This window comes from Adiantum capillus-veneris, chromosome 10 (assembly GCF_014529385.1).
Source record: "Adiantum capillus-veneris isolate H3 chromosome 10, ASM1452938v2, whole genome shotgun sequence".
In the NCBI taxonomy this organism is placed as follows: Eukaryota; Viridiplantae; Streptophyta; class Polypodiopsida; order Polypodiales; family Pteridaceae; genus Adiantum; species Adiantum capillus-veneris.
The window spans coordinates 33,956,115-33,978,764 of NC_140940.1; the positions used below are offsets into that span (position 1 = coordinate 33,956,115).

General features: G+C 43.0%; 1 protein-coding gene across 1 annotated transcript in view; it reads left to right on the forward strand.

Moving 5' to 3' along the window:
• Positions 1–16,286, forward strand: part of LOC147448668 (ornithine carbamoyltransferase, chloroplastic-like) — a 38,871-nt gene extending 22,585 nt beyond the window's left edge. The window contains exons 5-6 of the mRNA XM_086521203.1: positions 15,293–15,568; positions 15,674–16,286. Of these exons, the coding sequence (XP_086377329.1) occupies positions 15,293–15,568; positions 15,674–15,856 (459 nt within the window). The 3' untranslated portion in view covers positions 15,857–16,286. The remainder of the gene's footprint in view (positions 1–15,292; positions 15,569–15,673) is intronic.
• The last annotated feature ends 6,364 nt before the right edge of the window (positions 16,287–22,650 follow it).

Below are 22,650 nucleotides of genomic sequence, written 5' to 3' on the forward strand. Positions count from 1 at the left end.
TATCAGTTCCTGCACTCACAAGTAGTCAAGAACAAATCAGTATCATTATCAGGAATTCCATTTCATAATGTCATGCAGCAGAATACTGTCAGCTCTCAGTATCCCTGAAGCTCAAAGAGACATCATTGACTTTAGTATCAAAATCAAGGCATCTGTTGACAAAGGAGCGGAGTAACTCCCCTCTTGTGCATCCCACTGCACTAGATCTTCGGCCAAGCTGAGTTTCTGGGTTCCGTTTGGAGTAGACTATGCTAAACCAAAACATCGAGGTAAAGTTTCACAATCCGAGGAGTATCTGCTAGGTCCTCCTTCTCCATCCACTTCGCATCAAATGCAAGAAAGTTCTTGAACTTAACCAAGAACAGCCTTCGGACTTTACCTTTCTTCGTATCGTTATGTGCCAAAATCTGTTCAGGAACAAGGATCTCCTCGTTTTCTTCCACTTCGGGTTGCTCATCAGGCTCCCCATCATCAGGCACATCATCCTTAACAGGGTTCAAGAGACTCACATGCAATGCATTATGAATCTTCCAAGTATCTGGCAGTATCAATCGGAAGGAGACATCATTTATCTTGTCAGTGATTTGGAAAGGTCTGTAGTATCTCATACTAAGCTTTGGAAAAAGCCTCTCCTTTCCCTTTTTCTTGCGTAGGCGTGCCTTCTCAAAAGTAAGAGCACCCAATCATCCTCCTTCAATTTCAAGTCGCGACGATGGCGATCCGCTGCCTTTTTTTGTCGTTCTTGAGACTCCTGCAAAGTCTCGCGAACCTTGACAAAAGCCGTAGCCAAATCTTGCGAATATTCATCCGCTTCAAATATCTAATCTTTCGTGCTCAGGAAGGATGGAACCTTCGCAGCACTTTCAACAATCTCACATGGTGTCTTCCCCGTCGAAGAGTGTATCGTGTTATTGTAGGCAAATTCCACCAAAGATAAGTTCTTTTCCCATTGAGTCTTCTGATCCGAGATACAAGACTTCAATAAATCTAAAATCACTGAATTAGCAATCTCAAATTGCCCTTCAATCTGCAAGTGGAACGATGACGAGAACTGCAACCGCGTGCCAATGTTCTCCCAAATTGCCTTCCAAAACAAACTCATAAATTTGGGGTCTCTGTCGGAGACAATCGTCTCAAGCGTGCCATGTAATCGGAAAATCATCGTGATCATTCTGTGTTCTCAGGAGATCAAAAATGAAATCCATTTCAATATTTTCCCAGGGGCGGGTGGGTATGGGTAAAATGGTGTAACAATCCCTGTGTCTTATGCTTGTCAAACTTGACCTTCTGGCATAGTGCGCACAACTCTTCCACGTCCTTTTTGAGTCACGGCCAAAAGAAGTATCTCTCTACCCCTTTCATGGTGGTAGCAATGCAGCGGTGACCCGTAAAAAAGCATGGCTGTCAAATGAATTTGAGGCCGATGTCATGACGGATTGGCATCAACTCATTGCGGCTACTTGCAAGAGCCTAGAGGAGTACAACGGGAGGTTCTGTAAAGCGTTGCTCTCATTAATCTCCTACAGGTTTGTGCTACTGACATAGCATATTGGGAAGTATTGTTGTGGGCTGCCTAAAGGGCCTCAAACTATTGCACAAAGCACTGGAAATGCTTTGTTGAAAGGAGAGGACAATGGATTCCAAGGCAGTGTGAAAGGGGGCCAGTCCAAGAAAAATTCAGCGAAAAAGTCATTGTAAAAGCGGCTCGTGAAACGTCACAGGGGTCAGAAAAGGCAAACAAAGTCAAGGACTTAGCTGAAACCTCTGGAGCACAGACTAAGAAACAGAAAAGAAAGCCTTTTGTGCGCAAGTTGTTCGAGGAAAAGAAAGTTCTAATGGCTGTGAACAAATGTTTCATATGCGAGCAACTTGGTCACTTTGCTACAGATTGTCCACAAAGAAGACCAGTTGATTCGGATGATAAAGAGGACAGGAAAGGCAAGAAGCCTAAACCCACGGCAGGTTTAGTGCCAGATATGGTGGGTGATAGGCCAAGTTCAGATGCCAGTGAATTATGCAGGGTATGGGTAAAGTCAGAGACCAGACAACACTTATCTTCTTTGATCCAGGTGCTAAAGCAAACTTTATCTCACCAGAGTTGGCCATCAAGTTGGGCATCAAAGCTGAAGAGATGTGGTACACAGCAGAGGCAGGGTTGGCATGTCCTTGCCACTCAGAGTGTGTTACGCCTATCATTGGAAAGCTTCGTCTGTAGATTCAGTCATATGTGGACACAGAGGAATTTTATATCATGCCAGTAGAAGGGTGTGATGCGTTGTTGGGAACCCCGTGGATGTTCCGTATACATGGAGTGTTGGATGTCTTCAACAAAAAGATCACTCTTCAGCATAGGGGCAAAACTCACATCCTTGATGTAAAGCTTAAAGGAGAGTCTATCCCTATTGTATTTGCTTGGGCTATCACTTTTGTAATTAAGAATCATCTTTCTGCGTAATTGTTAGTCAAATTTATACGTGTTAGATAAAAAAAAGGTCAGCTTTTTTGCGAGAGTTTAATGATTGTTTTTCTGATTCATTACTGTCTTAGTTGCCGTCGGAGAGGCCTGAGGATCGTGTGATAGATTTGATGCCAGGTTGTAGCCCACCAAATATGCCTCTCTACAGGGTTAGTGCGGCTCAACAGAAAGAGATTGTGGACCAAGTAGATCAGCTGCTAGAGAAAGGATTGATTCAACCTAGTTCTTCACCCTTTTGCTCCCCAGTGCTCCTAGTGCAAAAGAAGGATGGCTCTTCGCGCATGCGTATTGATTACCGAGCGTTGAATAAGAATACCATCAAGAACAGGTTTTCTATCCCAAGGATTGATGATATTCTTGACCGATTAGAGGGTGCTGCAATTTTTAGTAGGATAGACCTTAAGAGTGGATACCATTAGATTCGTATCGCCAGAGGATGTGCACAAGACTGCGTTTAGGACGACGTTTGGTCTGTATGAGTGCTTAGTGATGCCGTTCGGTCTTACAGATGCTCCTCCTACTTTTATAGGATGATGGATCGGATCTTCTGCCCACATCAAAAGTTTGTTGGCACATTCTTTGATGACATGATAGTCTACTCAAAGAATGAAGAGGAGCATAGGCTGCTAGAGAGGGCTGATTCAACCTAGTTCTTTATCCTTTTGCTCTTTAGTGCTCCTAGTGCAGAAGAAGGATGGCTCTTCGTGCATGTCTATTGATTATCATGCGTTGAATAAGAATACCATCAAGAACAATTTTCCTATCCGAAGGATTGATGATATTCTTGATCGATTAGGGGGTGCTCCAATTTTTAGTAGGATAGACCTTAAGAGTGGATACCTTCAGATTCATATCAGGCGAGAGGATGTGCACAAGACTGCATTTAGGATGACGCTTGGTCTGTATGAGTTCTTAGTGATGCCGTTTGGTCTTACAAATGCTCCTGCTACGTTTAATAGAATGATGGGTCGGATCTTCTACCCACATCAAAAGTTTGTTGGCACATTCTTTGATGACATGATAGTCTTGTCAAAGAATGAAGAGGAGCATAGGCGTCACTTGACCATTGTCTTTGAAGAGCTACGCAGTCACAGGTTGCGTGTTAATCCTAAGAAAAGTGAGTTCTTCTTAGAAGAGATTCATGGCAGATTATGTGTCACTAGGCCATTGCGGCATAAAGTAATGGTAAAAAGCCATGTCCCATCGTATGCAGGGCATCGTAGTATAGATGCGACAGTGAAAGCGGTCCAGACATTATTTTATTGGCCTACTTTGAGGAGAGAAGTGGATGCCTTTGTGCAAGCATGCGTGATTTGCCAAATGGTCAAGTTTAACAGGCAAAAGGCACTAGGATTGTTACAGCCATTGCCTATTCGAGATTAGCCATCGGAAAGCATTGCTATGGATTTTATCTTTGATCTTCCAAGAACGCCGACAAGGAATGATGGTATATGGACCATTATTTGCAAGTTCAGCAAGCGAACCCATTTTATTCCTGTCAGGAAGAAGATAAAATCCGACCAGTTGGCATGGTTGTTTATGTACAATGTGTTCAAGTACCATGGTATGCCTTAGTCTTTTGTAAGTGATCGTGATCCTCCTATGACCCACCTATTTTGGAGAGGCTTGTTTGAAAACATGGTCACTACGCTCAAGTTTTCATTCTCATTACTGTCTTAGATCTGCTGAAATGCTATGTGTCAGATAACAAGGGCAAGTGGGAATAGTATCTACCCATGCTTGAGTATGCATACAACAATACGGTGCATTCGTCAACAGGCAAGGCACCTTTTGAGATTGTTGAGGGTGGCAAAAAGGTTCCTCCTATTTTGCACCCAAAGGACAATTTTTTTAAGGCAGATCGATATGTAGAGAACATGGATGAAATGTATAAGAAGATTAAGCTTGCCTTGGGGAAGACTCGGGTAAAGCAGAAAAGGGCTGTTGATCGTCACTGTCGTGAATTGTTGTTTTCACCTCGTGATTGGGTACTCTTACGGTTTGAAAAGACAAGGTTAAAGAAGATGAAGGACAAGGAACAGTTGTTTCCGAAGCTCAACATGTGTTACTATGGGCCTTTAAGTACTTGAAAATATCAGCGATTTTGCGTATAGGTTGACATTGCCTGACACTTGGAAGATTCATAATGCATTTCACGTGAGTCTTCTAAGACCTTTCCTGGGTGATGTGCCAAAAGATATACTAGATGAGGATCAACTAGAAGTTGAGGAACTTGATGAGATCTTGGTACCTGAGCAGGTTTTGGCACATAAGGAAAGAAAAGTTAAGGGGAAAGTTGCACGACGGTATTCGGTGAAGTTCAAGAACTATCCACCTATGGATGGAAGAGTGTGAACTGCTAGAGTCACCGAATATATTGCAGCTTTGCGGCCTTTGGGTTACAACCTACGTATGCCCCATGTCACGTGACACATCCAACCCTATGTGTCCGTGGACAAGCTACAGCATGACCAGGGTTCAGTCAGTCAAGTCAGTCTAGAATAGGAAGTGATTTGACACTTTTGTGAGTGTTCGTAGACTGTGCATGACCAGACACTTAGAGTAGATGCATATCCTCCGGTTGCACATAGCATGATCATCAGATTTCCATGAGAACCCATCACGAGCATTTTTACAGTGCATAGACCTATTTTCCCTATTTTTGACATTTTTCACTTATTATTTTTAAGTGACTTTTGTTGGAAACTTGGTAGGGCAATTTTGCTAAGTTTATATAAATAGAAACCTAGCGCTAGCACTTTTTGGCAGAAGAGGCAGGAGGAGCATTGCTCACAAGCAACTTTTCAGTAGGACCCCAAAGATCTCTAGCATTTTTGCACCACAGCATAAGAGCTAGCGTTTTTTGGACAAGTACCTAGATCAGCCAGTGTTTTTGCTTCTGCATCAGCCTGGCGACAGAACCACAACAGATCAGCCTAGCGTTTTGCATTGGAAGACCACCGGCAGCAGCAGAAGACAGAAACCAGCCCTAGCATTTTTGTATCTGCAAAGCCCTTCAGCTTTTTTATGGATCTTCGCGATGGAATCCCCACAAGCATCAGCGTTTTCAGTTTTCAACATTTAGTACCCGCAGTAGAACCCCCGAACCTCGTGAATCTCACCTTCCCGCAGCAGATCCTCGCGGCACGGTCAGATCTCGCAAAGTTTACAGTTTCAGCTCAGAAAATGCAGATTTCAGCATCTGCGTTTTCAGCACGTCGTCGGTGCATCGTCGTCATCGACATAGAGTCAGAATTCAGCAGATAAAGATTTGCAGATTTCAGCCATTAGCATTTTCAGATTCCAGCCCGTCTCGTCGTCGTCGACATCGTCGGCAAGTCCAAGCATTGTAGAGATTTGTGCAATCAATAGTAGACCGCTCTCGCCGTAGAGAGTGGGGCCTTCGGAGGAGGGTTTTTGACAACATTCTGGTGTCGTATTCTTCTCTCTCTATCTCTCAGTCTTAGCACCTTCACGCACAGTGTCTATTCACTTTGTTTGTGATCACTTGCACTCTCTCTCACTCAAACACGGAAGGCTCTCCCTTCCCTAAGGAAAAAGGAATATTGAGCACAGTTTGGAGCACTCATCTTGAGCAAAGTTCAACATTCACTTCCGTTGCACCTAACATTGGTATCAGAGCTTTGGCAGTGTTCTGTATCACTCAAGGAAAGAACCACAGAACCACATAATTTTTTTGCTTGTTGCGGTCGCACGTTACCCAAGTTCTCTTGGGCGTGTCGATTCCTAATCGTGTTTTTGAAGAGTGACAGGAAACCCAAGAAGAAGGGCTTGTCCAGCTTTCCCTTGTGCCTCTTTTCACTCATTGAGAGCGGACCGTGCACTTAGCGGCCGGCCGATCGACGAGGTGGGAAAAAGCAACCTTGGTGTGAGCGCAAGGCCGCCAAGGGGTGGGCCCGCGGAAAAGAGCACGGGTGAAGAGAAGATCCTTCTCTAACTCAGATTGCAAGCGAAAGAAGAACGTCAAGAACTCAAGAACCTCAAGAACCCAAGAACCTCAAGACCCCCAAGAACCCCAAGAACCTCAAGACCCTCAAGAACCCAAGACCCTCAAGAACCCAAGTTCCTCGTAAACTTAAGAACCCAAGACTTCAGTGGATGGTCATCACCCAAAGCGGAATGGATACTTCGCATGGAGGTGATGGGCATGAAAGTAGTGAAGAAGAATTTCCTCACCATGGAGGTTTTCCTGACCCTCCCCCTTCTCCATCTACGCCAGGGATTGCACCAAATCCTATGGAGGCTTTGGTCAGACAATGATGAACATGATGGCACAACAACAAGAACGGCAGTCAGCCTCCGAGGAATGGATGATTCGCGAGCGTGAACAAGCGCGCTTGGCGGCCGAGGAACGAAAAGAAAGAAAAGCAGAAAGAAATGCAGCTTTGGAGCGTGAGCGCGATGCTGCGCGCTTCGTGGGGCTGAAGAAAGACGAGCGACCTTGGAGGCCGATCGTGAAGCACAGAGAGACCTATGCACGCAAGAATTGGTTCGACAGGTCCTCACCTCGAAGTCAGAGTCAGCCAAAGATGTTGGTAGTTCATCAAGTGGCGCAAGCCGAGATTCGGACTTCAACAACCAGTCACAAAGAAGATCCAGTTCAGTAAGTATGATGGTAAGATGGATGCTACGGTTATTCATTCTTGGTTGCATCAATTTAATGCTTATTTTGCGACAACTAAGAAGACAGGAAATAGCAAGGTTTTGACGGCAGCTGTGTACCTTGCCGGTGATGCCATCAATTGATACCACGCATGGCAAGAGGCACAATTAGCCGTGCATCTAGAGGAAGCTGACGAATTCACGGCCCTTTCCTTCAATTGGCCTAATTTCCAAGACAAGCTCAAGGCGCGGTTTATGTCCCCACAGTACCTCGACGATTGAAGGACGATTGGCGCGGTCTCAAGCAAAATGATATGCCAATTATGTCTTTCTCTAATCGTGTTTTGCAGCTAGGCACCTAATTACGTAAATTGGATGATGAGCGCAAAGAGGCGTTCCTTTATGGATTGGACGAGTATATCAAGTATGATGTCAAGGTGCTTGATCCAATCGATCTCAACAAGGCGGTAGCGATTACTCTCGCACAGGAGATGAAGCACAACAAGGGAAAGCCTAAGGAAACCAAGACTTCGACAAGTACCTCTCAGACCTCGCAGAACCCTCAGAATGGTAAGAACGGTAACTCTTCTAACCAATCTTCCAATAGTCTCTCAGAAAAGAACTCTTCCAATGAACCTAAGGGTAAGGCTAACATAATTGCTAAACCTAAGCTCACTCCAAATGAAAAGGTAGCACAAGGAATTTTAGGAGGATACATCACGTCGGAAGAGCAAAGCACTTATTCTAAGGAAGGTCGTTGTTTTCATTGTCACATTAAGGGTCACATAAAAAGAACATGTCCTAAGCTTGACTCTAATGAATCTAAAGAATCCACAGAACCTGCTTCCTCTGTCAATGCAATAAATGACAACACGAGTGTGCCCCAAGTTTCTCATGACCCTCCCTATGATGAGTCTCTCATTAAATGTTATGGTCATATGACGGGGCCGCGTTTTGTCATAATGTTTGACCCAGGCAGTATGCATGATGTGATTAGTCCCTCTCTTGTTGAGAGAGCCCGTTTAGAGGTTAGTCAGAAATCTCCTCGAGGTCTCTGGCTTCGCTCCCGGTATGGACTCTCTCATCACGAAAGAGTGCCTTGGTGTGTTGTTTACAGTTCAACAAGCTGCTTTCCGTAGAAAATTTTTAGTCTCTCCTCTCTCAGGATCTGATATGATTTTGGGCATTCGATGGTTTCCTGAGCATAACCCTCTCATTGATTGGGCGGAAAATACGTTCACTTTCAATGTCAAAAGTGACTCTCCCATTGTCATTCGTGGAGAGCAAGTTGTTCATTCTCCATCTCTCATTTCTAATGTGTAGGCGAAGATTGAAAGGATTTAGGAGAAGGAGACTCTTCGTTTCCTGTATTTTAGTCAGCGTCTTTATGTGATCCCTTTCCTAGGCATGACATATTGTACGGTGAGTATATTTCACTCATGAATGAGCATGGATGTATGCGGATTTCTCATGAAAAGCTGAAAAGTATGCATTCAAGGAAGTCACATTCTATGTCTCTTCCTTGGCACGGCACAGTTGTAGAAAGAGCACCAAGTATGGGCATTTCCGTTGTGAATTGCCACAGTTGATTGATTTAGATCAGCAAGAAAAGATTCGATCTCATTGTTTGCATGTGTTTGATGAACGGTTTGGCACTCCGTCTTTATGTTCATCTACATTGTATACAGAGTCTTTACAGAAGACTAGAATTTCTCCAGTCACTTTACATGGAATGGGTATGTTCATGTTTTTGTGTTGGAAGTGGTTTCAGGAATTTTCAGCCATGGAGATTCTTGAAGAAGGTGGATGCATGACTCTAGACAAAGTTGAAGCATTGAAGGATCTACAGATGACTTTGTGTCGCTTTGAGCGCGGCCCAAAGAAGCAAGCGTTGCAGACCTTTATGAAGTTCAAGTATCGCATGACCCACGCATCAGAGTGGGCCGGCAAAGAGTCCTTTCCAGGATTCCGGATGCTATTGGCGATCTCTCTTGACGCCATACAGTTTGGTACCAATACCTCACTTTGAAAAGCAGGGGATGTTACGTGACACATCCAACCCTATGTGTCCGTGGACAAGCTACAGCATGATCAGGGTTCAATCAGTCCAGTCAGTCTAGAATAGGAAGTGATTTGGCACTTTTGTGAGTCTGTTCGCAGACCGTGCATGACCAGACACTTAGAGTAGATGCATATCCTCCGGTTGCACAAAGCATGATCATCAGATTTCTATCAGAACCCATTAGGAGCATTTTTACAGTGCATAGACCTACTTTTTCTATTTTTGACATTTTTCACTTATTATTGGGAACTAGGTAGGGCAATTTTGCTAAGTTTGTATAAATAGAAACCTAGCGCTAGCACTTTCTGGCAGAAGAGGTAGCAGGAGTATTGCTCACAGGAAACTTCTCAACAGGACCCCAAAGATCTCTAGCGTTTTTGCACCACAGCATAAGAGCTAGCGTTTTTTGGACAAGTACCCAGATCAGCCAGCGTTTTTGCTTCTGCATTAGCCTGGCGAAAGAACCACAGCAAATCAGCTTAGCGTTTTGCATTGCAAGACCACCGGCAGCAGCAGAAGACAGAAACTAGCCCTAGCGTTTTTGTATTTGCAAAGCACTTCAGCGTTTTTGTAGATCTTCGCGACAAAATCCCCACAAGCATCAGTGTTTTCAGTTTTCAGCATTCAGTAACCGCAGTAGAACCCCCGAACCTCGCAGACCTCACCTTCTCGCACCAGTTCCCGCAAAGTTTACAGTTTCAGCCCGGAAAATGCAGATTTCGCGTCATCGTTGCATCGTCGTTATCACCATCGTCATCGACATAGAGTTAGAATTCAGCTGAAAAAGATTTGCAGATTTCAACCATTAGCATTTCCAGATTCCAGCCCGTCTCGTCGTGGTCCTCATCGTTGTCGACATCGTCGGCAAGTCCAAGCATTGTAGAGATTTGTGCAATCAATAGTAGACCGCTCTCGCCGTAGAGAGTGGGGCCTTTGGAGGAGGGTTTTTGACAACATTCTGGTGTCGTATTCTTCTCTCTCTATCTCTCAGTCTCAACACCTTCACGCACAGTGTCTATTCACTTTGTTTGTGATTACTTGCACTCTCTCTCACTAAAGCACGGAAGGCTCTTCTTTCCCTAAGGAAAAAGGAACCTCGAGCACAGTTCGGAGGACTCATCTTGAGCAAAGTTCAACATTCACTTCCGCTGCACTTTACACCCCAACTCAACACGTTTGAAAGAGGGGTAATAATGGAGCTAGCACATCAAATGTACATATGGAATAGTGCAATAGAAGTGGACATTACTCTACAAATGTTAAAAATATTATGCTAGATGGAAATGACAAAAGTGCGAAGGTTTCATTACGTCATTGGTATCTATGTTTCATCACCTTTCGTGCGGATACATATGATGATAAAAGGGCGCTAATTACACTAAATCATCTATGGTATGTATATCTGGCATGCAATTGAGAACGTTTGCGATTTCAAGAGGGGAGTATGTCTCGAGGTTGTGGCAACCTCTAACCTTAGTTGTTGGTTTCTTTCTCGTGATTTTTCTATAATTTTTGGGACTCTCTTTTTGAAGTCATAAATGACCGAACATTGTGTGGCCAGTGTGAAACGGCCGATGGTCGAGAGTTTTAGCCGCAGTCGAGAAAGGCAGGTCGCCAGGAGACGGTCGACGCCAATCGGCACTGAAATCCGAGCAGTAAAAGGGTGTCCAGGCTCAGTTCAAAGTCATTTAGGCCCCTGGTGGGTACTAGGAATTTAACTCAAAAGAGGCAAAGTGGACACTTGGTGGCTCCAAGTGATTTTTCCAAGTATGCATGAAGAGGGCTCCCAATTTGAGAGCGGAGGCCGATTTTTTCTTCATTAAGTGAACACAAGTGCGTGTGAGTAGTGGGTGCAGGTGATCACAACTTTAATGGAAAGCTTGCCTTCTCCCTTGTCTTATGTAGCGCGATGATTTCGCTATTGCGCCCTCTCTCCCCCTTTGAATACAGAATCGCAATGCCCAGCTCAAGGGCTTTCCATTTGTATGTACAGTGTTGTGGGTTCATGCGCGTATGCCGAGGCAAGAGCCTCTTGTTCAGGTATTGGATTAGCTAATTGCTAATCCCCTGCAGGAACATGTGAATTTGGAGAGAACACGAGAAATCTCGTCCGATACAAAGGGCAAGTAGCCCTACAGGTGCGTGAGTATGAGGGCTTGCTACGGATGCGACCGGCACGTGAAACGGAACCCAATACAATAAAATACAGCCTGCGTGTATTTTTGCAGGTTTAGGGTTTTGACCCTAATTGATCCCTAATACCCAAGAGCTTCGGGGAAGCGATGGGATCACTTTACAGGTAATCGGGTGCATTTTTGGGGCAAAAAATAAAGAATGCAATGTACTGCAGATTCACGCCAGGTTTGGGAAAGTGTCCGTATGCGCTGGGGAAGTCATCTTTTACATGGGGATTTTGTATGTAAAGCCTCCTACTACGGTTATGCTACCGAAAGCGGGCTAGAGTAGGCCATTTTCAGCTTGGTAAAAGCGGGATAGCTCTTAGGAACTTGCAAATTTTCTCCCAAGTTTTATAAGAATAAAGAAATACCAAAAGGGGGGCCAGTCTTTGGGGCCTACAGGGTGTTGCTGTCTGCTTGGAAGCACTCTAGCCCCCAGGCCGTGTTTTGTGTGAAGTGTTAATTCCAGTCACAGGTTTATTCGTGAAGTTTTCTCTGTGTCGTAAAGTTCAAGTAAAGTTTTTCGAGTAAAGAATCGGGTGAAAGCTGAAGTCTTCCACCCTATGGGCCGGTTTCAGTGTGTGTGTGTGTGTGTGTGGTCTGAGGGAAGCTCCGATTCGACTAGCTCGCCGTAGCTCAAGCTCGTCATGGCTAGGGAATCCTAATATGTAGGCTATGTTCAACGGGAGTAGCTTGCAGAGGAAGAAGATTGCGAATAGCAGCAGTATAGAGCTTGGCGACACCAACTCCTTTTGCAGGGAGTCCAGGTTTGCAAGTCGCAATAGCAGCTTGTGTAGGCAATTCAGTATGCACAGGGAAACCATGGCCTCTCTCTCCTCGTTGGCTAGGTCTTTAAGGTCTCTTGGGATAGTTTCCTACGACGTTAAAACTTCCCCCCCCCTCTCTCTCTCTCTCTCTATATATATATATATATATATATATATATATATATATATATATATATATATATATATATATATATATATATATATCAGATGTTCTTGAGTAGGGACTTAGGAGAGGCATGGCGACTCTTCCATGAGCACTCCCCTCCCCCAGTGATTACTTCACCTGATGTGTGGGGCCAATATGCGACATCATTATATACGGTTCCTGGACAGGAACCCCTTCCAGACCCTACCAAGCCTTGCCCAGCTACGAGCACTTTCTTTACACCTGAGATGGTACAAAGGGCCATCGACAGGATGAGGACCGGGAAGGCATATGATCATGATGGTCTAGTAGCGGAGCACTTTATACATGCTAGGGATATGCTGATTGAGGTTCTCGCAGTGTTGTTCAATCGTGCCATGTGTGAGGGATTACCTGAGACTTGGAGGTTGTCTAATATTGTGCCCATCAGGTTGGTGACCCTCCAGAGCCTGGGAACTACATTATAGTTGGACAGACATTGGCACGGTTGTATGCATCTATTCTAGAGCAACACTTGAGTAATTGGGCAGAGGGCGAGGGAGATGGTACAAAGGGCCATCGACAGGATGAGGACCGGGAAGGCATATGATCATGACGGTCTAGTAGCGGAGCACTTTATACATGCTAGGGATATGCTGATGGAGGTTCTCGCAGTGTTGTTCAATTGTGCCTTGTGTGAGGGATTACTTGAGACTTGGAGGTTGTCTAATATTGTGCCCATCTTCAAGGCTGGTGACCCTACAGAGCTTGGGAACTACATTATGGTTGGACACACATTGGCACGGTTGTATGCATCTATTCTGGAGCAACACTTGAGTAATTGGGCAGAGGGCGAGGGTGTACGAGCAAAGGGTCAGGCCGGCTTCAGGAGGGGTTTCTCCACTCTTGATCATACTCTAACACTCAGGGCCATCATTGAGGAGGGCAGAGCACATGGGAGACAGATCTATTGTAGCTTTGTGGATTTTCGCAAAGCATTTGACATGGTACCAAGAGCTCGATTGATGCGCAGACTACAGGAGATGGGGGTGCCCATAGAGGTGATCTGGGGGATTATGGCTTTGTACAGATCAGTGATGGGACATGTACGCACTTCGAAAGGGGTATCCGATTTAGTTCACTCTACTATTGGAGTGAAACAGGGCTGCCCGTTATCTCCTACTCTATTTCGTATGTATGTTGATGAGGTATCTGATTACATTGACAGAGAGGGTGACAGGGGTGCCCAGCTGGCAGGGACGTGGATCCCATTGTTGGTATATGCTGATGATATTGTGCTGATATCTGACTCACCAGAAGGTATGCAACGACATTTGGATGCACTACGCAGTTTTGCAGAGGATAGTGGATTGTGTGTAAACCTAGGTAAAACCAAGGTTATGGTGTTTAACACCACACCTCAATGGTCAGGAGACTGTGGAGTATACAAATGCATACACTGACCTGTGGGTAGTCTTTACTGGGACGAGATTTTCTTTGAGAAGAGCAGCAGAGACTAGACTAACTAGAGTTGGTGCGGCTCTGGGAGGAATGGAGAGGATGTGTTCGTAGGTTCAGTTCCAGGAATCTAGGACAAAGTTATGGCTCTTTAATACTTTGGTTGCCTCTACTATGTTATACGGGGTGCAGGTTTGGGGACCTTCTGTAGGCCAGGATCGTTGGAGGCGTATGGAGAAGCCCCTGGTATCTATGATCTCTCGGCTGATTAGAGCCAAGGCTTCCGTACCGCATGATATCATTCGAGCGGAATTAGCTGCCCCCCCCTATGGAGATTGAGGCGCTTACCAGATCAGTCTCCTTTGTACACAGTCTGTGGGATACTACCAGAGACAGATATGCTAGGGTGGCCCTAGAGTCCTCCAGACAATTAGCTCTTAATGGGGATACATCATGCTGTTATGCACAAATGGCATCATGGTTTCAGACACATGGTTTCACCATGGACAGGTTGCCTCCTTTTCAATACTCTCTACAGGCACCCTTGAGGTCTCTGACGTGGGTAGAGATTAATAGACTCATTCGTCAGGATCTGATCCAGCTGGACACGAGGAGGACATGGATAGAGCCGATACAGGAGTTGCAAAGATGGCTTTCTATAGAGAGCATCTTCTCCACCTTACGGGGGATGGGTTTGTGATTCGACCTAGCTATATGGACATGCATCTTTCCCATGGTTTGCGTTGTGCCATTGGCCAAATACGCACGTCCTCACATCAGCTCGAGATTGAGACTGGCAGATTCAGAGGGACAACAGCAGATAGCAGGATATGCCGCTTATGCCATCTAGAGCCAGAGACAGAGGTACATTACATATGTCATTGCACAGTGTACTACGAGATACGAGGCCGTTTTCATTATCTATTCAGAGAAGGTTTTGGGCCTCTATCTAGGGTCATGAGCTATGAGGATCAGAGATGTCTTGGGCTATATCTACTTGAGTTACACAGGCATAGAGAAACTTTACTGAGGAGAGCTGAAGAGAGACAACCCCAGAGACAGATCACAGATTTCTTTACACTAGATATTGTACACCCAGAAGAACAGACAGAGGAGCAGCCAACAGTGGAGAGGTCTGCCCACACTACTGGCATTCTCATAGACCGAGCATTGGAGCTAGGGAGATCTAGACGACCCTGATGGAGAAGAGGAGCTACACAGTTTCGAATGAGGCTACAGCAAAGGATTCGAGCCTTACTTTTTCGTCGTCCAGAGTGTAGATGAAGATGGATCCCTATGAAGATGGATCTCTACTTCCTCAGCTTGAATTCCGCAGTATTTATATTTTGTTATCCTAGTTTAATTTATTTTGTTAATCTGACTTTGTATCAGATACACCGCATTGTAACTTTCTGGTCTCATAGGTCACTTTGGCCTTTTGAAGACGTTAATATAACATTTCATCTCTCTCTCTCTCTCTCTCTCGTGACCGATCACATGCATGTGTATCGTGCCTGTGGGTGCTTATGTGAATTCCTTCTGCTCTTATCAAGACAATGGGGTAATGTTTCAAATCGTTTTCAGGTGGTATATGTTGGTGATGGAAACAATATTGTTCATTCCTGGCTTCGTTTGGCAGCCGTTGTTCCAATCCACTTTGTGTGCGCTTGTCCTCAAGGTTTTGAGCCTGATCAAAGGACAGTAGAAGCAGCAAAGAGAGCTGGAGTGAGCACAATCGAGATAGTGCATGATCCAAAAGCAGCTGTTGTGGGTGCAAACTTCGTTTACTCAGATGTATGGGCAAGTATGGGTCAAAAAGATGAGGCAACATTTAGAATGCAGAAGTTCCGAGGCTTTCAGGTTTCCTATATCAATGCAATTATGCCTCTGATGTCAATCTTTTCATGTACATAATTGTAATCCGAGTAACGAATTTTTTCTCTGGTCTTGATGGGTGATTGACAGGTGGATGAAGCGTTAATGGCGCTAGCAGGCCCCCAAGCTTATTTCATGCACTGTCTTCCTGCTGAGAGAGGTGTTGAAGTTACCGATGGAGTCGTAGAGGCACCGTATTCTATTGTGTTTCCCCAGGCTGAGAATCGTATGCATGCTCAGAATGCCATTATGCTCCATGTACTGGGTCTCTGATACAAGTATTCTTTTGTTGTTATGGTGGTTGCTTGCCTGCTTTAACAGGCATGTTCTTCATGGTTCTACTGGGTAACATTTTGCTCACAAAGGGGGCATCCATTTTGAAGATAGGTGAAAGTCTGCAAGAGAGAGAGAGAGAGTGTACTTCTCACAAGGCCTAGGTTTAGCACGACAAATTTGTCCTAATGGGTAACTTATGGAGAATGTACAAGTGTTGTTTCTGGGTTCATTTTCAGCCTGCTAAAAGGGGCCTAGAGGAGGAGAGAATGGCGGACATGTTATATTTTAATGTTTTTTCTTTCATATTTTCAATGGCTTCATGTGAAGCTATTCAAAGTTTTTGTACAATAGAAGGCCCACTTGAGTTTAGACTCCTTGTTTATATTACATTATCAGAACTGACAAATTTCATTGCCTGGATGATTTATTTTAGTGCTTCCATAGGTGAAGTTGGTTGAGTAAATCATCTGTAAGAAATATGCACTCATTGTTTCTGAGAAAGTTGCTGCATGTTTCTGTTGTCCACTATGCTCTGCGACCAGGTTAATTATTAGCTTTGCCTCAATGTGAAGGAAGGTGACCGTGCCACGTATGCTGGTTGTCTGGATTTCCCTGGCAGGCAGTTGCGTATTAGAAATTTTCAGCCTTTACACATCTGGTAAGGTGTGCAGAAATGCATGCCAGAGGAAAGATAACGATGGTGCAAACTTGATGCCATCAAGCAATACGACATCAATGTCTAACTCTATGAAAGGAGAGAAGTTGGTTGTGTTGTGGTTAGACAACATTAGAGGGAAAAAAAAACCTATACTAACCATACAGTTGAACTGTCAGCAAAGATGTTCCTTGCCAAGGCATGTAATAACTCTAGCAGTGACGAGCAGTGTTTGGGAAAAGTATGCCTCAGCTTAGCCTTGAGCTGGTTGCAAATCAAAGTAACCAGTTGAGGGGAGGGCAAAAAGGAGAAAATTCCGCTTAAAATACATGGAAAATAGTGTAATTTTGCAAAAATACTGGCTAGTATTGTAAAATTTCCGGTTTAGATTTGTCTTGGAGGGATTTTTGTATGTTTGTGAAAATGATTTTCCCCGAACATTGGTGACGAGCATCTAGATTGTAGACACTTTGTTGCCTTTTTACAAGAGGGTGGCTTCCAATCAACAAACTTTAGTACCTCTTGTCGTGAAAGCATCAGGAATGTGAGCACGGAGGATTGTTTAGATTTGAATGGTCGATTTTCATTTACAATATGCCACCAGGGTGTCTCTATTAGAGTTTGCTATGTGAGATCTGTCTCACAAAAAACCCGTGCTTGCATGATAGACATCTTGAAGAAGGCTCCAATGAATGTCTATCATACATGTCTATAAATGTTAAGGTGCTAGCCCACCTGTACTTTTAGGGGTGGGTATCTGCTGCCATGATACCCAAACCATCCGTCACTTGAGGTTATTTTTCTTCCAAAGTAGAAAGTGGATGGCTTGAGTGATTTGAGAAATGGATTTAGAATCCCAAGTTAGCAAAGGCATGAAATATGTAAGCATAGGAGGCGTGATTGCTTAAGCTACTTTTGAACGCACATAAAAAGGCAATGCCTAAGATTTCCAATAAACATGATTCATAATCTTGCTACATGTCCTTGCCATCCCAAGGCTTGCAAATGCTACTCCATGTAGCAAATAAGGTTATATTTACTCTTATTTATGCGCAAACGAGATGCATGTGCATGGAGAGAACATGCTTGCATTCCCTTGTCTAGATTTGCTTAGTTTGCTGTACAGAATATTAAATAATAATCAGACAATGCTTGTCCTATAAGCTATTGTCTTGAAGGTAAGGAAAGGTCTATGTCATTATACATTGCCAATGAGATAGAAGGGCTAATATGGAGTGGGTAGCAACAATCGCAAAAGTTAAAGGATTGAGAGGCCAATGTTGCCTCTTTGAATGACTAGTAATATTCATCATGATGAGATGTGGAACCTACATTGATGGTGTGTACAATATTAGAGATATGGAGGCCAAAACACACAGCATGCATCAATTCTGCAATGGAAGACCAGCAAAGGTGATCAAAGACTCTCTCCAAATCTAATTGAATCATCACAATCTGTTGATTGTTGGTTGCTTTAGCATAATCGATACATAGCTAAACATTCGAAATGTGATGCAAAATTTTGTGCCCATTTATAAATCCATATTGCATTGGGTCAATGATTTGCGATGACAGGGCTAATGCAAGCAATTAGCTATGACTTTCGTGAAGATCATATGAATTCCTCCCATCAAAGAAATAGGCTGCCATTGTTCATAGTTAAATGGAGAGGGAACCTTGGGCATTACTGTAATAAGCCCAATATTTCAAAAGTTGGGACATCGCTCCATAAGCCAAAACATGCTGACAAAGGGTTGTAAGAGGTTGCTCCAAAGCATTTTCATATTGAGAGAAAATTTTATTGCTAAGTCCATCCCATCCGTGGCTTTTGTTTTATGCAAGTGCTGCAAGATCCTAAACCTCTAGTTTAATAATGTTAGCCTACATGATTCATGTGCATGCACCAAGTCAAACATAATGTATCTTGTCGCTCTTAAATGAGCATTCATATTCTCGAATGGACCCCACAAGGAAGCAAAGGAGGCACGACACATAGAAATCAAAGTGGAGGATCCACAATCATGTCTTCTATGCAATTTTGCAACCTAGAATGCTTTCATGGGTATGCACATAATGTTTTATGTGTCGTGACCAACATGTTCTCTCCCATAAAAAAATTGCTTGGACTTGATTGACACATTCAATTGGATGCTCTCTCTCTCTCGCACGCGCGCACGCACACACGCACACACACACAAAATTGCGTGAGTCCTTTCACTTGACTCGCCTCTTAAATTGGACAAAAAAAAGCATGGCTGGTGTTTTTTCTTAAATGAGACCCCTTCATCTACATCTCTATTAAATCCCCCATTCCATGATCACACAAACAGCTGTCACAGTAATAACATGTGTCTGGATGCTAAGGTAAGATATGAGTTTCCAAGACTACCCCATACTCCGGGTGCGTGGTGTACTGTTAAAGTATCCTCTTAGTGGATGTCCATAACGACGATACAAAAAAATCTTATGAGGAGGTAAGAACAGGGCTAGCATGTATAATCGCTCTGAAAACCCTTGCTTCATTGAATGTTCTACGTAATAATAATGTGGCCCTAGGCCCAGGGCTTTAGTTACCATCGCCAGACGGATATTGTTCCTGAAATGCTCGTGACCCCAAAGGGTCACACGCGTCACTCGGTCCTGATATGTCCACCACTTAGTTTGGGAAACAGTAGTTCCTAATTGCGGAAATAGATGACGTTCATAACGGAGTAATGTTGCTCTCTAAGTAGATTCACTTGACAGATGAAGACGTGCCGTCGCTATGGCAAAAACCTGTTCTTGACTATAAGCCATAATATGTAAGATACACCTGATGAACAAGGAAGCTGGAGATGTAAACTCTGGAGAAGTTACTCTAGACTGATACTATGCACTCCGTTCTGTAAAAATGACACCAGTCTTTTATAGACCCACTTTTTGACTCCTAGACCAAATTGGAACTGATACGAATTACCCAAAATCGACTTCTCAAAGTAGATTAACTCACACCTTTGAGATCGGCGCATGTTAACTCATATAATTTACCCAAGTGGATAAGCTGTATGACATAAGCTCATTGGAGGTTTTTGTCGTATGGGTAATTGGTTGTGTATGACCACCCAGGGCTAGGGGCAATAACGCATAACGAATAATGGACCGGGTATCGACCATGTGGAAGGATTACTATCTGTTGCCCTAAAAAAGAGGGGATATTTGGGATATTTTGACTTGTCCTTGCAATTAAGTTAAATCTATCTCTACATTGTACTCTAAAAACTCTGTAGCATTTAAAGTATTCCTTTGCATTAAGTTTTCGTGTTTCCTGTCGCATGCTACCGTCTGTGTACTGGAGTATGGATCTGCAGGCTCATACTGTAGCCGATGTGTCTCGACAAGGCGTGTAACCTCCGGATCTTTGGTTGGGTGTAATCCCTGAGAATGTGGCCCTTAATTGCGACCTCGATTGTGGGAAACTCGTCCGACTCTCGGTCGTGTCTACTACAGAGGGGCATCGACAATATAAAAACCTCTCAAGGTGAGTACTCATACTCACTTAGCATTGTGCTCTCTAATCATTTGTGTGTGCATTCAAAACTGTGTGCGTTCAAATCTGTTGACTACTGTGACTTCAACATGCCGAAAAAGACTGAGAAGGGGATTGTGGAGGCTTCTTCGTCTCCTAATCTACAGGTTAACAATTTTTTTTTTCTCTCGAGGCTTTCAAAAGATACTCAGAGCCAAACTGTGTTGCTAAGTTGAAGGTGCTTGAATCTTAGTAAATTGTAATGTTTTGAAAAACATTAATTAGACTTAGTTTTTTATTAAAACCTTGTTCTGGAATCTGGCTTTTACTGGTTTATGGGAAGAGGTGGGAATGGCTCATATTGCTAAGAACTACCAGGTTTTTTAGTATTGGATGACTTTTTGACTGATGGGAAGTGGTGAGTTTGTATGACTGATGATGTTGGTTTTCTTAAAATAAGCTTAGTGTTGGACAAACTCCTTGTTCTGTAAACGGGTTTTTACTGGTTTATTGGATGAGATAGAATTTGTCCCTATTGCTAAGAACTGCCAGGACTCGAGTTTAGCATACTGTATGGCTTTTTTAAGTATTGGATGGCGTTGTGTCTGATGGGAAGTGGTGAGTCTATTGATAGTAAATTTCTACTCATGCATTAAGGTCATTCTTACTAAGTCGAGGAATGTCTCGGTGTATGTCTTTGGCTAGGTTACTGTTTTCGGGAATTAGACCTTCCTTGTAGGTCTTACTGAGATTGACTCAGATCTTACTTAAATGGGTTACTTATAAAAAAGAGTTGGCATGGTTCTGTTCTTTATGGCGCGTACGGGTTTGGATATTATGTTGCCTGACATTATGACCTGGCTTACTGGTCTGTTTCATCTCCTAGTCTACTAGGTAATTATTGTTTTGGCTATCTGGAAGCTTTAAAAACAATTTAAACTAAAAGATTTGGTTAAAAAAGAAGAGGCTTAAAATTGATAAAATATAAAAAAATAACTCTATTGCTCTGTGGATATGATTCTATCTAGTTTTCTTGTTGAAATTAAGGGACTTTTTTATGATGCTGAGATTGGACCATACTTGGTGATTAAAACTTGGGTTGTGGTGCACTCCGGGTAAGAGTATATGATGATCTCTGGTTTTTCTAGTTAGGAATGATTGGGCTAGCTATAGCCTTTTAAATGACCTTCCGTGGTGAGCATGACTTCAGAGAATGGAAAGGCTAGACTACCAAAAAAAAAGTAATTGTTTATTTGTCCAATTTCTGGTTTTTTCATAAAAAAATGTACAAACCTGCTATGGTTGGGTATATGTTGGTGGAAATCGGTGGATATGAGTATATTTTGCGATTGTGTTATACTGGCTTTTGGGAAGAATATGTCGACTATGACATAGAAAGAGATTCAAATGATGATAGGGCTAAAGGTTTGGCTTAATTTTTTTTTGGGAACTAACTCAATATAAATTAGCTTTGAGGGGAAGCTTACTCTCCTGGATTAATTTTAAAAAAAGGGAGATTCATATTATGAATTTATTTTAAAATTTTAAAATAAACAAACAACATTTTTACATATAGAAGAACTGTTTGTTTTTTCATTGTGACATGGATAACAACTGGGATGCCCAGCATCACCTGTGTACAGTCACGTACTAACGAATTGTTTTCTTGTGACTATGGATGCAGGTGAGGGCTACCTTCTTTGATTAAAACATTCTGTTCTTAACTTATGGCGGATCTCTTACCTTGAAGCAAAATTACCCAGACTTTGGGATTGTTGTTTCCGATGTTATATCCTGTTATCTTCATTACCTTGTACAAAATTTAGTTTCAACTGCAAATAAATTACTATACAAATCCATTGTATATACACACACGCAAACGAACACCACCTGTTCACAGACCAACAATTGTTGTATATACACACACGCAAACGAACACCACCTATTCACAGACCAACAATTGTAGAAAAATACAATGGATTTGTATAGTAATTTATTTGCAGTTGAAACTAAATTTTGTACAAGGTAATGAAGATAACAGGATATAACATCGGAAACAACAATCCCAAAGTCTGGGTAATTTTGCTTCAAGGTAAGAGATCCGCCATAAGTTAAGAACAGAATGTTTTAATCAAAGAAGGTAGCCCTCACCTGCATCCATAGTCACAAGAAAACAATTCGTTAGTAAGTGACTGTACACAGGTGATGCTGGGCATCCCAGTTGTTATCCATGTCACAATGAAAAAACAAACAGTTCTTCTATATGTAAAAATGTTGTTTGTTTATTTTAAAATTTTAAAATAAATTCATAATAAGAATCTCCCTTTTTTTAAAATTAAGCCAGGAGAGTAAGCTTCCCCTCAAAGCTAATTTATATTGAGTTAGTTCCCTAATATCTCTCTTAGGATTAAGCCTTATCTACATAGGGCTGTAAAACTCAAAAAGATGTAACACTATGTATTAGATCTTCAGATCTACTCAACTCTTCCAAAATCACGGAAATCTAACTATTGTTATTGAAATCTTTGCAGATTGTTTCCCTTTCCCAAGGGCTCGCTCTTCCTGTGGAACCCCTTTCCCTTGCTTCTCTACTTGTGCTGAAATGTATACAAGACAGAGATGCCTCTGCCT